This window comes from Salvelinus sp. IW2-2015, linkage group LG23, assembly GCF_002910315.2.
Source record: "Salvelinus sp. IW2-2015 linkage group LG23, ASM291031v2, whole genome shotgun sequence".
Classification (NCBI taxonomy): domain Eukaryota; kingdom Metazoa; phylum Chordata; class Actinopteri; order Salmoniformes; family Salmonidae; genus Salvelinus; species Salvelinus sp. IW2-2015.
The window spans coordinates 49446710-49467026 of NC_036863.1; the positions used below are offsets into that span (position 1 = coordinate 49446710).

General features: G+C 42.2%; 1 protein-coding gene across 2 annotated transcripts in view; it reads right to left on the reverse strand.

Annotated features, from left to right (window-relative positions):
• Positions 1–17722, reverse strand: part of LOC111950631 (segment polarity protein dishevelled homolog DVL-2-like) — a 36769-nt gene extending 19047 nt beyond the window's left edge. For both annotated transcript variants that reach the window (XM_023968374.2, XM_023968373.2), the window contains exons 1-6: positions 17249–17722; positions 3224–3293; positions 2779–2924; positions 2359–2468; positions 1478–1604; positions 1105–1195 (exon numbers count right to left, since the gene is read on the reverse strand). In XM_023968374.2, the coding sequence (XP_023824142.1) occupies positions 1105–1195; positions 1478–1604; positions 2359–2468; positions 2779–2924; positions 3224–3293; positions 17249–17409 (705 nt within the window). In that variant the 5' untranslated portion in view covers positions 17410–17722. The remainder of the gene's footprint in view (positions 1–1104; positions 1196–1477; positions 1605–2358; positions 2469–2778; positions 2925–3223; positions 3294–17248) is intronic.
• Between the last annotated feature and the right edge of the window lie 2595 nt (positions 17723–20317).

The window sequence follows — 20317 nt, forward strand, 5'->3', positions numbered from 1 at the left end:
GTTTCTTCAAGTGCAGTCGCAAAAACCATCAAGCGCTATGATGAAACTGGCTCTCACGAGGACCGCACAGGAAAGGAACCCGAAATCACCTCTGCTGCAGGGATACGTTCATTAGAGTTACCAGCCTCAGAAATTGCAGCCCAAATAAATGCTTCACAGAGTTCAAGTAACAGACAATCACAAACATCAACTGTTCAGAGGAGACTGCGTGAATCAGCCTTCATGGTCGAATTGCTCAAAGAAATCACTACTAAAGGACAAATAAGAGGAAGAAGACCACAAGCAATTAGACCGGTGGATATCTGTCCTTTTGGTGTGAGGAGTCCAAATTTAAGGTTTTTGGTTCCAACCGCCGTGTCTTTGAGACGGTTCACCGCAACCCACGCAAGCATGGAGGTGGTGTGATGTTGTGGTGGTGCTTTGCTGGTGACACTGTCTGTGATTTATTTAGATTTCAAGGCACACAACCAGCATGGCTACAACAGCATTCTGCAGTGATACTCCATCCATCTGGTTTGCGCTTAGTGGGACTATCATTTCTTTTCAACAGGACAATGACCAAAACACACCTCCAGGCTGTGTAACGGCTATTTGACCAAGGAGAGTGATGTAGTGCTGCATCAGATGACCTGGCTTCCACAATCACCCGACCTCAACCCAATTGAGATGGTTTGGGATGAGTTGGACCGCAGAGTATAGGAAAAGCAGCCAACAAGTGCTCAGCTTATGTGGGAACTCTTTCAAGACTGTTGAAAAGCATTCCAGGTGAAGCTGGTTGAGAGAATGCCAGAGTGTGCAAAGGGTGGCTACTTTGACAAATCTGAAATTGTTTTGATTTGTTTAACACTTCTGGTTACTAGATTAAGTGTTATTCCATAGTAATGATGTCTTCACTATAATTCTACAATGTAAAAATGTCAAATAAAGAAAAACAATGTAATGAGTAGGTGTCCAAACCTTTGACTGGTACTGTATACTAAAACACAAACTGGCCCCTACATATTTCATATCCATAACATGCAACTATAGTATAGTCTTATGTCTCAGAATTACTCATGTTGCCTTGTAAGTATTCATATAGATTAAAAGCAGTAGCTGCAGTACCCTYTCCAGCCTGGTGGGACGCTGCTTCCGGCGTCTGCGGTGGCGCTTCAGTAGCCTAGAGGCTGTGCTCTGTTCTGTGGTGCTGCTGAACCTGAGGGGAGAAAGCCAGAATGGAGGCGTTAACCCTTCCCTAAGGAAGCCTGTAATTGGCTCAGCAACTATATCTCAAACACAACTCGGTGTCAATGTGAAASAGTAAAAAAAATCTAGGTTCCTGGATATCACATAAGGGGTTCCCCAAGGCTCTATTTTARGGCTTGTTTTGTTAACCATTTATATAAATGATATAGACAAAGTGGTGATGCTGGGCCAAATAAGTTCAAGTTATTAAACAGTCGTGGTTGACGGCCCATGCTCTGTGTGTGTGTCTGACCTGCTCATGGTGTCATCGTCCGAGTCACAGAAGCTGGTGGTGTCCAGCTCGCTGCTCATGATGGTGGAGGCACTCTCGTAGCCTGCCAGGTGGCGCTCCCGACGGCTCTGTCCATTCAWCCGCGGCCCTTTGGAGAGCAGAGGGACAACAGAGATAAGGACGATCATGGGGGAAACGCGCATCGTCCAAACATTATTCCTTTAGTACCTTGACTAGAGCATATCACTTATATGCCACTTTGCCAAAGCGACAGTACAATTAACAAAAAAAATGTTTACCCCTTTTTGTCCCGAATTTCATGGCATCCAATTGGTAGTTACAGGCTTATCCCATCGCTGCAACTCCCGTACGGACTCAGGAGAGGTGAAGGTCAAGAGCCGTGCGTCCTCCGAAACACAGCTCAGCCAAGCTGCACTGCTTCTTGACACAAAGCCCGCTTAACCCGGAAGCCAGCCGCACCAGTGTGTCGGAGGAAACACCGTACACCTGGCGACCGTGTCAGCGTGCATTAAGTCCGGCCCGCCACCAAAGTCGCTAATACGCGATGGGACAAAAACATCCCTGCCGGCCAAACCCTCCCCTAACTCAGACGACGCTGGGCCAATTGTGCGCCGCCCCATGGGTCTCCAGGTCGCAGCCGACAGCGACATCCTGGTTCGAGTCCAGGCTCTCTCTTAGTGGTACAGCGATGCAGTGCCTTAGACCACTGCGCCACTCGGGAGGCCGTACAATTAACCTTTTTAGTCATTTAGCAGACGCTCTTATCCAGAGAGACTTAGTCACATCTTAAAAATGTATGTAATGCCTGCAGGAGTTGAACCCCCGACCTTGGCGTTTCGCGCAATTTTCTTACCAACTGGACCACTCAAACAGTTACTGACCATGCTGCTCCATGCTTTCCCTCCGTCTGGGCTTCTCCCTTCTGAATGACACCACTGACTCKGTCTCAGTACGCTCATCCAGGTTCTCAACACTACCCGCCACATTGGGACTGGAGGAAGAAAGAGGGGGGAGAACAAGGGGGATGAGAATGAGGAGGATGTTTTAGAATGCCATTGTCATTAACGGAAAAACAACTCCATGTCTCAGTTTCCTCTTTTTTGACATATCGTAAAGGCATCCTGATGAATGTAGTCAGCATTTTTCCTGTTCTCCCTCTGAAATGTTCTTCTCACAATCCCAATCCACTGGACCGTTCAATCATTAGATCATTCACTGGACCTGTCACTTTTTATTGCATTTACTTAACTCCCAGCCGTGTGTGTGTGTGGATCAGGCTATGCTGTAGGGCTTCAACCTACTGGAACGACGGGGGTCTGGAGTCTCCGATGCCCCCTGTCCTCTCCACCGGTAGGGGAGGCAGGGGGGGAGGGGGGGGAGAGGACTCCGTACAGACCTCCACCGGGGGAAGAGGGGGCTCCGCAAGGGGACTGTCTGAGGATACCAGCTGGAGAAGGAGGGGGGGAGGCAACAGAAACAAAGTCGAAAAACTGACCTATTCACACAAGCGAACGCCATGCTTGCTCACCTACCACCAAACTAGCATGCTGTCAAAACAAACATCAGCAGGACCACATCAGTGAAAACAAGATCCAAGTTATTATTATTGATAAAGAACTCAACTCTGTATTGAAATATGTCTGTAATCATTGAGACAAGTGAGAAGTATTGAGGTTACTGCTGACTGGGTGGACAAAGTGCCATGCAACACAATCAGTAGAAGAAAGGTGAAAGCCAGCATCTTACCCATGACACAACTCTCCCATTGAAACAAGGTAGCTTGGCAGCATCATCCGAAATCTCTTCCTTCACCACACTATGGACATACAACACAGATAGAGATAAGTGATACACACACCCTATTGACATACCACACATACAGAGAGCGAGAGATCTCAAACATGCCATTGTTCATTTGCTTCAGGCAGAGTGGGTGTCATGCTCACTCAGACCTACAACATTATCTCAAAAACAAAAATGGATGAATTGTGCATCGCTAAGTCTATACTACAAACATTTTTGATGAAATATGGAGCCTACTTTCCTTATTATTTCAAATAGGTACTTTTAGTATCATAGTTATTACCTTACACACTTGGTTTGTAAAACCAGACCTAAATGCCACTATCGCACAACAGCATCTCTAGACACACAAACAGAATCCTTCTCCCTCTTCTGGTGCTTCATCACATATTCCTTTCCCTCCTGTCTGGGTTGTGGATGCGTATTATTTGGTCTGTAYGCGTTTATCCACCCATCTCTCCTTTGTTGGAATGCCCGGGTGCCTGTCCATGCCTGTCACTGTGTGAGAGAAGGCATTTTTCTGTGTATGGCCTTGTGATTATCGTCCCATGTCCTCCATCACTTGAGCCAAAGACATTATGAATAACCGGACACTGAAGAGGATTTACAGTTTATGATAAGCACGTGTATTTATTAATAACAAATGTGGGTTAGAGATGTCCTCGATTGTTGCTGATCACCTGTACAGGAAGGAACATGTATTAGGAGTACGAGTTGGGAGCGCCGGTAATTGGTGCGTCGCGGAAAGCTTTAGCTGTGCTTCGCCCGTTGTTATAACTCTTTATGTTTGCGTATTTACTGATCAAAAGTAACAAGTGCAATGTGATCATGTTTAACAATCAAAACTTTAAGGCAAAGCTGTAAAAATGTAAATGATTACCTTGTATTTCCCCGTTGATTGAAGCGGGTATMTTTTTTGCACGATTGGTTAGAGCCTGTAAGTAATTATTTCACTGTAAGGTCTACTACACCTGYTGTATTCGGCGCACGTGACAAATAAACTTTGATTTGATCTGTTCGAGTCTAGGTTGAAGATAATCTTTGGTTTCATCTAAAAAAAATGGATTATCTATTATACTAAGATAGTCGAGTGACTGCTCTTGCAATGTAAATACATGTCCTCAAAAGATGGAAGGCAGTGGGAGGAAGAGAAATCTGGAAAATATTTTGGGGTCTTTTTTGTGTGTGAAATATTTTAGAATATCRAACTAATTTCAAGCAATTCTATGTATTTTGCCATGGCTAATGCAGTGTTCCTCTGTTCATWACGCAATCAATGGGCATGTGCTCTGAACCAACGCTGGCCGTTAGACCGCACTCAACGAGCTGTATAAAGGCCATAAGCAAACAAAYAAATGCTCATCCAGAAGCGCTGCGCCGAGTGGCTGGGGACTTGAATGCAGGCAAACTTAAATCTGTTTTACCTAATTTCAACCAGTATGTCACATGTGCATATAGAGGGAAAAAAAGCTCTAGATCACCTTTACTCCACACAGAGACACATAAAAAGCTCTACCTCGCCCTCCATTTGGAAATCTGACCAGAATTCTATCCTCCCGATTCCTGCTTACAAGCAAAAACTGAAGCAGGAAGCACCAGTGACTCACTCAATAAGGAAGTGGTCAGATGACACGGATGCTACAGGACTGTTTTGCAAGCACAGGAATATGTTCCTGGATTCATCCAATGGCATTGGATCCAATGGCATTAAACTATTATTTATATATAATAATGACAACAATAGTGAATTAACATTTTTATTTTAACCTAATATAATACATTAAATTAATTTGGTCTCAAATAAATAATGAAACATGCTCAATTTGGTTGAAATAATGCAAAAACAGTGTTGGAGAATAAAGTAAAAGTGCAAAATGTGCCATGTAAAAAAGCTAACRTTTAAGTTCCTTGCTCAGAACATGAGAACAAATGAAAGCTGGTGGTTCAATATTCCCAGTAAAGAAATATTAGGTTGCAGTTATTATAGGAATTATGACGCGTCGACTATTTCTCTCTATACCATTTGTATTTTAAATACCTTTGACTATTGGATGTTCTAATAGGCACTAGTATTGCCAGCCTAATCTCAGGAGTTGATAGGCTGTGATCAAGCATTGCTAAGAGCTGCTGGCAAACGCAGTAAAGTTTGAATGAATGCTTACGAGCCGGCTGCTGCCTACCACCGCTCAGTCAGACTGCTCTATCCAATATCAGATCATAGACTTAATTACAATATAATTATCACAGAAATACGAGCCTTTGTCATTAAAATGGTCAAATCCGGAAACTATCATTTCGAAAACAAAACGTTTATTCTTTCAGTGAAATACGGAACCGTTACGTATTTTATCAAACGGGTGGCAACCCTAAATCTAAATATTGCTGTTACATTGCACAACCTTCAATGTTATGTCATAATTATGTAAAATTCTTGCAAATTAGTTCGCAACGAGCCAGGCAGCCCAAACTGTTGCATATACCCTGACTCTGCGTGCAATGAACGCAGAGAAGTGCCACAATTTCCCTAGTTAATATTACCTGCTAACAATTTCTTTTAACTAAATATCTAGGTTTAAAAAAAATATACTTATGTGTATTGATTTAAGAAAGGCAAAAGATGTTTATGGTTAGGTACATTCGTGCAACGATTGTGCTTTTTTCGCAAATGCGCCTTTGTTAAATCATCACCCGTTTGGCGAAGTAGGCTGTGATTCGATGATAAATTAACAGGCACCGCATTGATTATATGCAACGCAGGACAAGCTAGGTAACCTAGTAATATCCTCAACTACGTGTAGTTAACTAGTGATTATGTGAAGATTGATTGTTTATAAGATATGCTAGCTAGCAACTTACCTTGGCTCCTTGCTGCTCTCGCATAACAGGTGGTCAGCCTGCCACGCAGTATCCTAGTGGAATGCAATGTAATCGGCCATAATCGGTGTCCAAAAACGCTGTTTACCGATTGTTATGAAAACTTGAAATCGGCCCTAATTAAATCAGCCATGCCGATTAATTGGTTGACCTCTAATAGAGCTCCATTTTAATGGAATGGTCTGCCTATCCATGTGAGAGACGCAGATTCAGTCTCAACATTTGTCTTTATTGAAGACTCATCTCTTCAGTAGGTCTTATGATTGAGTGTAGTCTGGCCCAGTGGTGTGAAGGTGAACGGAAAGGCAATGGAGAGACGAACCGCCCTTGCGGTCTCTGCCTGGCTGGTTCCCCTCTCTCCACTGGGATTCTCTGCCTCTAACCCTATTATGGGGTATGAGTCACTGGCTTACTGGTGCTCTTCCATGCCATCCCTAGGAGGGGTGTGTCACTTGAGTGGGTTGAGTCACTGACGTGATCTTTCTGTCTGGGTTGGTGCCCCCCTCGGGTTTGTGATGTGGGGAGATCTTTGTGGGCTATACTCAACCTTGTCTCAGGGTAGTACGTTGATGGTTGAAGGTATCCCTCTAGTGGTGCGGGGGCTGTGCTTTGGCAACGTGGGTGCGGTTATATCCTGCCTGGTTGGCACTGTCCGGGGGTATTGTCGGACGGGGCCAGTGACTCCCGACCCCTCCTGTCTCAGCCTCCAGTATTTATGCTGCAATAGTTTGTGTGTCGGGGGGCTATGGTCAGTGTTCTATCTGGAGTATTTCTCCTTTCGTATCCGGTGTCCTGTGTGGATTTAAGTACGCTCTCTCTAATTATCTCCCTCTCTCGGAGGACCTGAGCCCTAGGACCATGCCTCAAGAGTACCTGGCCTGATGACTTCTTGCTGTCTCCAGTCCACCTAGTCGTGCTGCTGATCTAGTTTCAACTGTTCTGCTTGCGGCTATGGAACCCTGACCTGTTCACCGGACGTGCTACCTTGTCCCGGACCTGCTGTTTTCGACTCTGTCCCTCTACSGCACCTGCTGTCTCTAACTCTGAATGATCGGCTATGAGAAGCCAACTGACATTTACTCCTGGAGGTGCTGACCTGTTGCACCCTCTACAACCACTGATTATTATTTGACCCTGCTGGTCATCTATGAACATTTATAGCAGTACATGGCCAAGATGTTCAATCTCCACCCGGCACAGCCAGAGGAGGACCTGCCACCCCTCAGAGCCTGGTTCCTCTCTAGGTTCCTACCTAGATTCCTGCCTTCCTAGGGAGTTTTTCCTAGCCACCGTGCTTCTACATCTGCATTGCTTGGTGTTTTAGGCTAGGTTCTGTATAGCACTTTGTGACATCAGCTGATGTAAGAAGGGCTTTATAAATACATGTGATTGAGTGAGTCCCGCACCTTGAAAGCGGGAGTGCTACCCTTTAGCTCAGTGTGGATGTTGCTTGTAATCCATGGCTTCTGGTTGGGGTATGCATGTACGGTGACTGTGGGGAGGACGTTAATCGATGCACTTATTGATGAAGTGACTGATGTGGTGTACTCCTCAATGCCATTGGAATAATCCCAGAACATATTCCAGTYTGTGCTAGCATAACAGTCCTGTAGCTTAGCATCTGCTTCATATGACCACTTTCTTATTGACCRAGTCACTGGTGCTTCCTGCTTTAGTTTTTGCTTGTAAGCAGGAATCAGCAGGATAGAATTATGGTCAGATTTGCCAAATGGAGTGCGAGGGAGAGCTTTGTACGCGTCTGTGGAGTAAAGGTGGTCTCGAGATTTTTTTCCCCTCTGGTTGTACATTTAACATGCTGATAGAAATTAGGTAAAACTGATTTGAGTTCCCCTGCATTAAAGTCCCCGGCCACTAGGAGCGCTACCTCTGGATGAACGTTTTCCTGTTTGCTTATGGCCGTATACAGCTCATTGAGTGCGGTCTTAGTGCCAGCGTCGGTCTGCGGTGGTATATCAACAGCTATGAAAACTATTGATGTAAACTCTCTTGGTAAATAGTGTGGTCTACAGCTTATCATGAGATACTCTCAAGCGAGCAAAACCTCAACTTCCTTAGATTTCGTGCATCAGCTGTTTTTTACAAATATGCATAGGCCGCCGCCCCTTGTCTTAACAGAGGCCGCTGTTCTATCCTGACGAAAAAGCTTAAAACCCGCCAGCTGTATGTTACTCATGTCGTCGTTCTGCCGACTCGGTGAATCATAAGATATTACAGTTAATGTCCYGTTGGTAGGATATACGTGCTCGTAGTTCGTCTATTTTATTAACGATTGATTGTAAATAGGCTAATAGGACCGATGGTAAAGGTAGATTACCCTCTCTGCGACGGATCCTTACAAGGCACCCACGATACCTCCGTCTTTTCCTCCTGTGAATGACGGGGATGAGGGCCTTGTCGGGTGTCTGGAGTAAATCCTTCCCGTCCGACTCGATGAAGAAGAATTCCTCCAGTATGGGGTGAGTAATCGCTGCCCTGATATCAAGAAGCTCTTTTCGGTCATAAGACATGGTGGCAGAAACATCGACAAGTTAAATAACGCAACAACAAAAAAATACAATAGCACAATTAGTTATTGGGTCGTAAAACAGCGGCCATCTCTTTCGGCACCATTATCATAAATTATTTATCATTATTATACAGCTCGTTGAGTGCGGTCTTAAGGCCAGCATTGGTTCAGAGCATATGCCATTGATTGTGTTATGAACAGAGGAACACAGCATTAGCCATGGAAAAATACATAGAACATTTCCAGCAATTCTTCAAAACAGCAAAATGTACTTTCAGCTTAATGAAAGTGTTGAATTGCATAAAATTTGCTTTAGAACAGCAAAATTCCCTACGCTGCCAAGATACCTTTCTAACTAATGGACTGTTAGTTTACACTTCMTCTTTTAATGAACTGTGGGGAGGTCACAGTAATGAAATATTCTACCAAACCTATTAAATTTAAAATGCTGATTACTTCTACTAGCCATTATCATTCACATGATGACAGAGAAGGCACCAGAAGTTCCAAAGTGGTGTGTCAAAATTTGTACGCATCTTCTGGAGCCTGGAGCTTTTCCTGAAAATCATGACCTGGTCAGGTAAAACTCAGTCCTAATTGTAAGCTTTAACAGGGTCCAACGTAACKTTTTACCTCTCACTGGCCTGGACATGGTGTAGTTTTTAAATGCATTGGGGTCATGCAGAGCCTATAGGATGCCTGCTTTCTCTCCATATGCAGCTATTAATAGGCAATGTTTGGTTATTATATGCATTAAAAAGCTATTTAATATAATTTAGCAATTAAGTCGTTACTATATTCTTTAGAATTGCATTGTATTAATTTCATTTATTTTAGTTTCTAACGTATGTCATTGAGAATTTAAAAAAATTACATCTCAAAATATCACGCTGCCCCTTTAAGACAATTGCTTCGAAATGACATCTACCTGGCTACAGCAGGCTAACCAAGACAAATGCTRGTGCATTTTTGTAGGTTTCTTTTTGCAGACTCAACAGTCACCAGCATATTGATAGAATGTTCACTATTGTAAGTTTACTTTCGTAAAGTCACTTTCCCTAAAATAAATAAGCGAGTAGATTGATGGGGACTTCTTTTTTGCTCAGGACAGCTCGTGTGCGTGCGTGCGCTGTGTGAACGTAGCTCTGCTCGAGAAGTTGTGATTTGCTGGAGCATATTGGTGCTTGAATGAACGACCAAAGTGGTGTGCAGATTGAAAAGTAGGCCTACTGGGGCAAATGCTGTCTCGCCACATGTTTTCCGGCGGCTCTGCCTGAATATAAGACAACGTTTGTTGTTTTTTGGTAACATATGATGGGAGAGGGACCCTGGCCAATAACKTTTAAAAACCCTTGCTTTAAAGCTTGTTAGTATTTATATTGTGCAGTCACAGGCTATTATCTTCACTAGCAAATAAAACGCCTCACCCTGGTCAAGGAAAATAAGTCAAGATCTGCTGTTGTCTCACTTGAAATCCAACTGCATGGTCAACTTCACTGGCCTCTAAATGATATTGAGGTAAAGAAAAAYACCATGCATAATGTTCTGCAACTATACTGAATGGCTTTGACAAACTTTTGAAGGGAATCAAGTAGGGCTGGGTGATATCTAATTTATTAGATTAATTTGAATTCATGTTTTTGCGCAATGTTCCAAAATAATGATGGTTTTATTATTTGTATGAGTATTTACAGCCGCTTGTTCTCGTGTTGTATTTTTAGTCTCATATCTTTAGCTCCTTCTGTGCTGTGTGCACCTCCACATTTACACCAGAGATCTATATATAAAGAAGAGATGCACATCTCTGCCCAAACAAAGGGAGTTGTTGTCCCAAAGCCGGGTAGGCAGGCGACAAGTTTAGGTCCAAAATAAGCCCATAGAAACACATTGGGCTTATTTTGGACAGATTTTAGCTTGAGGCAGACCTCTCGCTTCGTCTTTTCCTCTATGGTTTACACACATCAAGCCCCTCCCCCYGCCTCTCATGCCAACAAAATTGAGAGATTATAATTTCCTCTCTGACAAGCAGTTTCAACTTGCCATCTGCATTTGATGTTCGGTCCAACAGGATCGGTCATATGGACAAACACATTGAGACATTATTTTACTGTAATAGAGAAGTTAACTTTTCTAACAAAACYCTTTTTATGTCTCAACTACTCAAATTGCGTGCAGAGCAGACAACTAAAACGAGAGTATAAATTAATATTCAATCTGGAAAATGAATGCTCAATTTGTCACGCACGGCATTTGGGTACTGCTAGCAGCATTTTAGCCAAAGACTTATACTAGTTGTCTAGTCTTTTATAAAATGTGCAATAAGCATAAAACAATGATATATGGAAATGGAAACTCTCTCATTCTGAGAAATAAGGTAGGCCACTTGATTTCGACATCTGAACAAAGTGGACAGGCTAAGATGCTTTTCAAACAGTTGGAGACAGATTGTTGAGACCTGTGTTAATTTTCTATAGCTTGATGCCTACTACAAGAAGTGAATCAATATTAGTGAATGTGCATTGTTTTACTTAAATTTGTMACAAAAACGGGCATTTTCATAGACTTGAAAGCCAGATCAGTGATTAAGAAAAAAAGAAAAGCGGGTTAAACTATTTTGATAAAATGATTAGTGGGTCTTATGGTTGTGGAAGGCTTATAAACTCAGAAAAAAAAGAGAAACATCCTCACTGTCAACTGTGTTTATTTTCAGCAAACTTAACATGTGTAAATATTTGTATGAACATAAGATTCAACAGACAAACTGAACAAGTTTTGTCAGACATCTTTGCTGAAGAAAGTCACCAGGGACAGGTGGCATAATGTCAAATTCGTCTTTGGAACCACTCGATATGATTGGTCATATAAAAACCTTGGGACCCAAATGCATAACGAGTGCTCTCACACCCCSTTGTGGTGGTCTGAMGMAATGAAGCTGTGACGCTGGGTACCTCTAAGTCCGGAGGCGTTAAGTGTGCAAGTTTTAAAGGAGGAACCACTAATATGGTGGTGAGCAACGACGCTTTTCTTAGGCTGTGTTTACACAGGCAGCCTAATTGTTTGTAAATGACTTGATTGTTCAAAAAACAAATAATTGGGGATAAGATCAGAATAGGGACGCCTGTGTAAACGCAGCCTTCGAGACAAGAGAAAGTTGTGTAGTTGTACATGGTAACAGGCGTTGTAGAGCGGACAGATATTGAAAGCCTACATTCTCTCCATTACGGTCTTCCCCCCATTTGTCTCATAGCCTAATGAATGTCAGCAGTCCATAAGTTAAATGTACAGTCAGGGGGCCTCCAGTATAGCTGTATTATCCAGGAGATAATTAGCCTGTTGTTGATGGGAGGGAATTTAACTTACCAGGGAGGCCAGCACTCAAACTAATGGCATAATAAGATTTGTCTGAGGTAGAAAATAGCTTTTGTATGTTGTGTGTGTGTATCAGGGTTTCCTTTAGGAAAATGTGGCRCCGGACAAATTTAACGGACCCATATGCATTGGGTKYGTAACCCATTAGGGCATCCACTCAAGGTGCTCAGCATGAAAGAAATCACATATAGATTATGGTAATTTCTTAACAGAACATGCAATCCTGTAATGAAGCATTTTCAAACATTTGCCAAAAAGCAATTTGCGGAAAACCCTAAACAGCACACTTGATGAGTGGTTCCATATGTGACAAAAATGTAAATCTCTGTTAGAAACTTAAAGGGGGAATCTAGATGCAACAACTAGGATGGGTTGCTAATATGACTAGGATAATGCCTTTGGCTTCTGGACAAAGGAAGAAAGTTGATATGAAAACCAATAGAACAGGAGAGAAATGGCATATCGGGAACATGCTGACCAAACCAGACGCGTTGCGTGCGCGAGCGTTGCAAAATAAATGTACACTTACACTACCGTTCAAAAGTTTGGGGTCACTTAGAAATGTCCTTGTTTTTGAAAGAAAAGCACATTTTTTGTCCATTAAAATAACATCAAATTGATCAGAAATACAGTGCAGACATTGTTAATGTTGTAAATGAATATTGTAGCTGGAAATGGCTGATTGTTTATGATGAATGGGAGGCGCGCTCCAATTAGGTTCCCCGTTGAGTTGAGAAAATAGTAATAGGCCAAGCTCTTTCTAGTCATGCACCAAAACTGTTAACATGCAATTGCATTTAGAATTGTTGCACAATAAATTGACTTATAGAAGCATGTTTTACTTCAGAAGCAACCAGCAAACATCCCGCTCAAAATAGGCTCTATGATGTGAGTGTGACAGTTGTGTTGGATAAATAAGATGGGTCTCATGATGACTAACAAAAATACCCACACTATATTATGCAAATTAACCTATAGACCAAGAAGAATGATGGTCAAATGCATTTCCGTCAAATGGTATTTGCATCAATGCAAAATGTTTTTTTTAACCATTTCCTACAATTCTACACTTTCTTCACAAAAAACACATTTTCTTCGGTTCTGCCACAAATTATATGAACTCGAGTAAATCTATTTTTAGAACACAAGGCGAGACAAATATGTGCACATTTATCTAGGCCTACACGCCAACAGTGCCTAATGTACCTCTTCAAATGAGTGGATTTGGCTATTTCAGCCACACCCGTTGCCGACAGGTGTATAAAATTCGAGCACACAGCCATGCAATCTCCATTGACAAACATTGGCAGGAGAATGGCCTTACTGAAGAGCACAGTGACTTTCAACGTGGCACCATCATAGGATTGCACCTTTCCAACAAGTCAGCTCGTCAAATTTCTGCCCTGCTAGAGCTGGCCCGGTCAAATGTAAGTGCTGTTAATGTGAAGTGGAAACGTCTAGGGGCTAGGCCGCAACAAGGGCTCAGCCGCGAAATGGTAGGCCACACAAGCTCACAGAATGGGACCGCCGAGGGCTGAAGCACGTAAAAATAGTCTGTCCACGGTTGCAACACTCACTACAGATTTCCAAACTACCTCTGGAAGCAACGTCAGCACAAGAACTGTTAAATCGGGAGCTTCATGAAATGGGTTTCTATGGCCGAGCAGCCGCACAAAAGCCTAAGATCAAAATACGCAATGCTAAGCGTCGGCTGGAGTGGGGTAAAACTGGCTGCCATTGAACTCTGGAGCAGTGGAAACAGGTTCTCTGGAGTGATGATTCACGCTTCACCATCTGGCAGTCCGACAGATCAATCTAGGTTTGGCGGCTGCCAAGAGAACACTATCGGCCCGAATGCATAGTTCCACCTGTAAAGTTTGGTGGAGGAGGAATAATGGTCTGGGGCTGTTTTTCATGGTTCGGGGTAGGCCCCTTAGTTCCAGTGAAGGGAAATCTTAACACTACGGCRTACAATTACATTCTAGACGATTCTGTGCTTCCAACTTGTGGCAACAGTTTAGGGAAGGCCCTTTCCAGCTTCAGCATGACAATGCCCCCATGCACAAAGTGAGGTCCATACAGAAATGGTTTGTCATAATCGGTGTGGAAGAACTCGTATGGCCTGCACAGAGCCCTGACCTCAACAACAAACACCTTTGGGATGAATTGGAACGCTGACTGTGAGCCAGGCCTAATCATATATCAGTGCCCGACCTCACTAATGCTCGTGGCTGAATGGAAGCAAGTCCCCGCAGCAATGTTACAACATCTAGTGGAAAGCCTTCCCAGAAGAGTGGAGGYTGTTATAGCAGCAAAAGGGGGACCAACTCCATATTAATTCCCATGATTTTGGAATGATACTTTTGTCCATGTAGTGGATCGACTGGTTTATTATATCGTTGAACACAATCTTTAAAAAAGGCAGTAACTTCAGCAGTGGTGCGTTCTTGTAGAAGGCTATGGATATGCAATGGCATAGCCTTGTTTTGTTCATTTAGCAGGCAAGACACTCTTATTTCCCAGAGCCCTTATCACAGTCAAGACACCTATTTATAGTAAATAAAACAATAACAGGAATAAAATAGAACAGAATATTTTTCCAAAWGAAAAAAGTTTGCAGTGCGAAATTATTCACATCTTGCGTCTGGAACAGTTATTCCCAGAGTGGTCATTTGAAACGTGGCTCAATTTGGCGGGTTGAAAGAAAAACAATGCAGGGTTACAAACCAAAATGTTTTTTCGATATGCAGACGTTTGATTTCGTATATTATGCCCGTTCTTCAGAATTGAAYACGGAATGGTGATGAATTATGGACAACATCTGTTTGGTGAGTAGGCCTAGGCTTAATGATCCTGATAAAAGTATATGCTCTGTGTATTTATCAAGCTTATGTTCTTGCATATTTTGTGTGTGGAACCTGTTTATGTTTAGGGGGCTTAAAGCGTAGCCCTAGGCTAACCAATTATTCCTAATGCTTTGTTTTGGCTGGCGCGTGTGCTCGCATACCTTCGACCTTGGCTTGAAAATACAGTGGGGCAAAAAAGTATTTAGTCAGCCACCAATTGTGCAAGTTCTCCCACTTAAAAGATGAGAGCCCCAAAACATCACTGCTCTAGAGGAGATCTGCATGGAGGAATGGGCCAAAATACCAGCAACACTGTGTGAAAACCGTGTGAAGACTTACAGAAAACGTTTGACCTCTGTCATTGCCAACAAAGGGTATATAACAAAGTATTGAGATAAACTTTTGTTATTGACCAAATACTTATTTTCCACCATAATTTGCAAATAAATTCATAAAAAATCCTACAATGTGATTTTCTGGATTTTTTTTTCTAATTTTGTCTGTCATAGTTGAAGTGTACCTATGATGAAAATTACAGGCCTCTCTCATCTTTTTAAGTGGGAGAACTTGCACAACTGGTGGCTGACTAAATACTTTTTTGCCCCACTGTACCTTTGCTTGTCCATCTTGAGACACCATAGCCACTTTCCTCAAAATAGTCAGAATTAATCTAAGATAAGTCAATTAATGACAAATTCTTGAGTTTTTGCTCAATAATACATTTAACTAAGATGTTGGTTGCAATATCTCTCAAGTGAAAAATGTGCATGAAAACGAGTCATCTATTGTTGAATGACACTTAATTGACTTATCATTGAAAAAGAAAAATTACCCAATTGATCATGATACTTTTCTGATAAAAAAGTGGGGGTGCTAAAACATGTTTACACCCTGATTTTTGAAAGTGAGGATGCAGCTGCTCCATTGCTCAGGCGCCTGTGTGTGTGTGTGTGTGTGTTTTCAATGGTTGAAGTTGCTAAATCATGGCGGTCATGCTTTTAAAAATCGCTGGAACTGTAAATGTGTAAATCTAACCTCAGGCAGAGCAGGAAAGGCTCATTTGTTAAAGAGAAAAGTCGACAGTCTGTGGCAGTGGCAGAGTGTTTTCTCCTGACTCTACTTAAGGGTCGAGAAGGAATGGGGTTTAGGTGAGGAGGAAGTGCAGCTGCTGTGAAGAGGGGAGAGTTCTGGCACTTAGCCCAAACACTGAGATTGCATTCCCAAATGGCACCATATTTGCTATAGTGCACTACTTTCTTTGCACTACCCATAGGGCACTGGTCAAAAGTAGTGCACTATATAGGGAATAGGGTGCCATTTGGGACGTATTCAAACACAGAGGGATAGAAAGACTGAAGACCCCCAGAGATGTATAGGCTATAGAACATCCTCTGTTTAAACAGTGCTGTTGATTAGGGAGTTGTGCATTTGTTTAATTTGCCTCTCACAAGAAAATATATTAGTTTAGGAACTGCCTGCATATTGGGACAGTAAAAACACATATCTAAATATAGGCCCATGTTCCATTAGCAGATCATGATATGCCTTCAGTCTAACTATTGGTTATTACTATATAATTAGGCCTACGTATTAATATATGAGTAYACTTTCAAGGACAGAAATAAGGTTTCAGGGGTGAATAAAGGAGGCTGTTGAATAGCTACATCATGTGAATATATAATACTTTACAATCAGTTACTTTGTGTCTCACTAAGAGAGCCAAACTTGTTACATTGTTGCCAAAAGTTTGCAACATTGCTGCAAGTCAGTCATAGCTAACTAAACTCAACGATTTAAGATGAAGTTGAGCCCCCACTAGTGTGGGCAGACTGGGGTTCTTAAGCCACATGAAATACAAGTATTAAAAACGACGGTTTTCAGCACCCAAAGAATAGCCTGCATTTACACAGGACACTAATGTGTATTTAGCATTAATGCAGGCTGTTCATTGAGTGCTGAAATTCCTCGTTTTTTTCCACTAATTGTTCACGTGGAGTTGACGGCTACTCAGTGGTGCCTTTTCAGAATGCTCGATTACATTCCGTAGGATGATGCTGGCCCTGGAATTATTAAAGACTAAAAAACGACCTTGTGCCCAAAGTCAGTAGTTTATCGCAGTAAAAACAACATCTCCAGCAATAGTTCCTAGTCAACTGACATGGGACAGTCCTACGTTAAGAAGCAATATCTGAATACCAGTGCCATTTCCTTGTCGAATAATTCAATTCAATTCATGCCTCGTGACAGAAATGTGTTCTGTCCAACATCAATTAGCCTAGGCCATTTAAGGCAAAACATAGCTGGCGTAGCAAACCAGCTTCAAAGCATCATCACATTAACAACCGTCCTTACCCGAAATCCTGATCCATAGATTTGAAGAAAAATTTATAATTCGGCTTGTTCAAAACTTGTTTGAAATCCAAAAGTGTTATGTCTTCAGAAGGAATAGGGATCTTCACCAGATACGGCGTCTCCTCCTCGTCTATGTGGTAGATTATTTTGGTTTCCGCCATTTCACCAGCCTTCTTCGGTCCCTCAGAACTTTACACACCGAGTAGAACAGTACGAGTGGACGAGGTTTGACCGTAAAGTTACCCTCTAAGCAAACTATTCTACTTCTGAAATCGCGACCATTTAAATGCTTCGGTTGGTTGGTTACTTGCAGCTGTCCTTGCATACATTAATTATTCGGTAGCTTTCCAGTTTGTGTTAGATAGTTTAATTCCCTCAGGTACGCTGAAATTCGTACAGTTTCCTAAAACTTTTTAGGCATCAACTGGGTAGGGAAAGAGGGGGCACAAAGCTATCCCTGCACTGCTAGTAGCCAACGCGGCGTGTGACGTTATAGGCTACATAGGCGTATYTTTACGCCCCTACATCCCCTTCCCTGCTCGGGACATCCAATTGAAATCCCAACAGATAGCCTAGTAGTATATAGGCCTACTCATGATAGGACTTTCACATGGTACAATAAAATTGTCTTGTACCCGATGTAAAAAAAAAATATATATATTCCATATTAAAGCTTATCTAATGATCTGACATATAGGATTTGACCCGGCCTGCTTTCACAGATGCACACAATCAGACAAAACAGAATGTTTTAAGACTGATTGGCATCTGTCAATTAGGTCTATCAAAGACAAATCACAGAACATATCACATTAACTCTTTGTGTAATAAGAAATATATATTTTTTAGGCAAAATAATCACAGGACCCAGAGTCACGCTGTCTCAAACCACAGCCTGAAATGGAATACAGGATGCACAATGTTAACAGGGTTGCTTTAGACGAGTGATCCATTGCTTCAAACGGAATAATCTTGGAAACCCAAAACCTTGTGTCAACGAACGATTACAAACTGAAGGACTCGGATGTGTCCTAGCAACAGATTGTATTTTGTAATTTTTTACATGTAGCCTTTATTTAACTAGGCATGTCAGTTAAGAACAAATTCTTATTTACAATGACGGCCTACCCCAGCCAAACCGGGACGACGCTGAACCATTGTGAGCCGCCCAATGGGACTCCCAATCATGGCCGGATGTGAAACAGTCTRGATTCGAACCAGGRACTGTAGTGATGCCTCTTGCACTGAGATGCAGAGCCAGAATAACAACCTATCCCTCAACGTAACCAAGACTAAGGAGATGATTGTGGACTACAGGAAAAGGAGCACTGAGCACGCCCCCATTCTCATCGACTGGGCTGTAGTGGAGCAGGTTGAGAGCTTCAAGTTTCTTGGTGTCCACATCAACAACAAACTAGAATGGTCCAAACACACCAAGACAGTCGTGAAGAGGGCATGACAAAGCCTATTCCCCCTCAGGAAACTAAAAAGATTTGGCATGGGTCCTGAGATCCTCAAAAGGTTCTACAGCTGCAACATCGAGAGCATCCTGACCGGTTGCATCACTGCCTGGTACGGCAATTGCTCGGCTCGACGCATGGCACTCAGAGGGAAGTGCGTACGGCCCAGTACATCACTGGGGCAAAGCTGCCTGCCATCCAGGACCTCTACACCAGGCGTGTCAGAGGAAGGCCTAAAAATTGTCAAAGACCCCAGCCACCCAGTCATAGACTGTTCTCTCTACTACCGCATGGCAAGCGGTACCGGAGTCCCAAGTCTAGGACAAAAAGGCTTCTAACAATTTTTACCCCCAAGCATAAGACTCTGAACAGGTAACCAAATGGTTACCAGACTATTTGCATTGTGTTCCCCCCCACCATCCCCCTTTTACACTGCTGCTACTCTGTTTATCTTAGTGCATAGTCACTTTAACTATACATTCATGTACATACTACCTCAATTGGCCCGACCAACCAGTGCTCCTGCACATTGGCTAACCGGGCTATCTGCATTGTGTCCCACCACCCTACTGCTACTCTCTGTTCATCATATATGCATAGTACTTTAACCATACCTACATGTACATACTACCTCAATCAGCCTGACTAACCGATGTCTGTATAAGCCTTGCTACTGTTATTTTTCAAATGTCTTTTTACTGTTGTTTTATTTCTTTACTTACCCACCACACACACACACACACACACACACACACACACACACACACACACACACACACACACACACACACACACACACACACACACACACACACACACACACACACACACACAACACACACAACAACACACGTAAGTAAGCATTTCACTAAGGTCTACACCGGTTGTATTCGGCGCAGTGACAAATAAACTGATTTCATTTGATTTAGACCGTTGTGTGACTCGGGGGCCACATAATGTGATTTCACCCCCAATTAAAAAAATATATAATTATGATTAACTGGTTACGGCCCAGTTTTTCAAATGTTATCTGCTAGGATTTCCCCAACCGGATAGGATATAATGTTTGAAATTGGGTTTTTCAAAACTGAAAAATGAGATTCAGTTCCTCCTGATTGGGTAAAGAATTTGGTCATCCAATGTCACCTTTAAATCAAAAAAAGGTAGTCTTGAAAAAGACACCAGTGATGAAATCTTATTAAGAAGGAAACAGAGGGMAGAAAATCTGACTTGTCTTGCTGAAGAGAAGATCAAGTTGACAATGCTCCAACAAAAAGAGAAAACTGTACCTTCGCTTCCTTCAAGCACGCTTGAAAGATGCCAGGATTACATTTTCAGATGAAGACTTCTGAACAATATGGATTTGTGTTTAGAATTATTGAGTTATCCGCTGAGATGGTACATTTTCTAAAAATATTGAACACTTATTAAGTGTYATATTAAAAGTCATGCTTTACATTTTCTTCAAATATTTAACACTTATTAAGTGTTATATTAAATGTAATGAAATACATTTAAAAATATTTAACACTTAAGTGTTATATTAAAAGTAATGCAATAAAAAAAATATATAACTGACAAGCAAGCTCGTTTATCTTAGCTATATTCA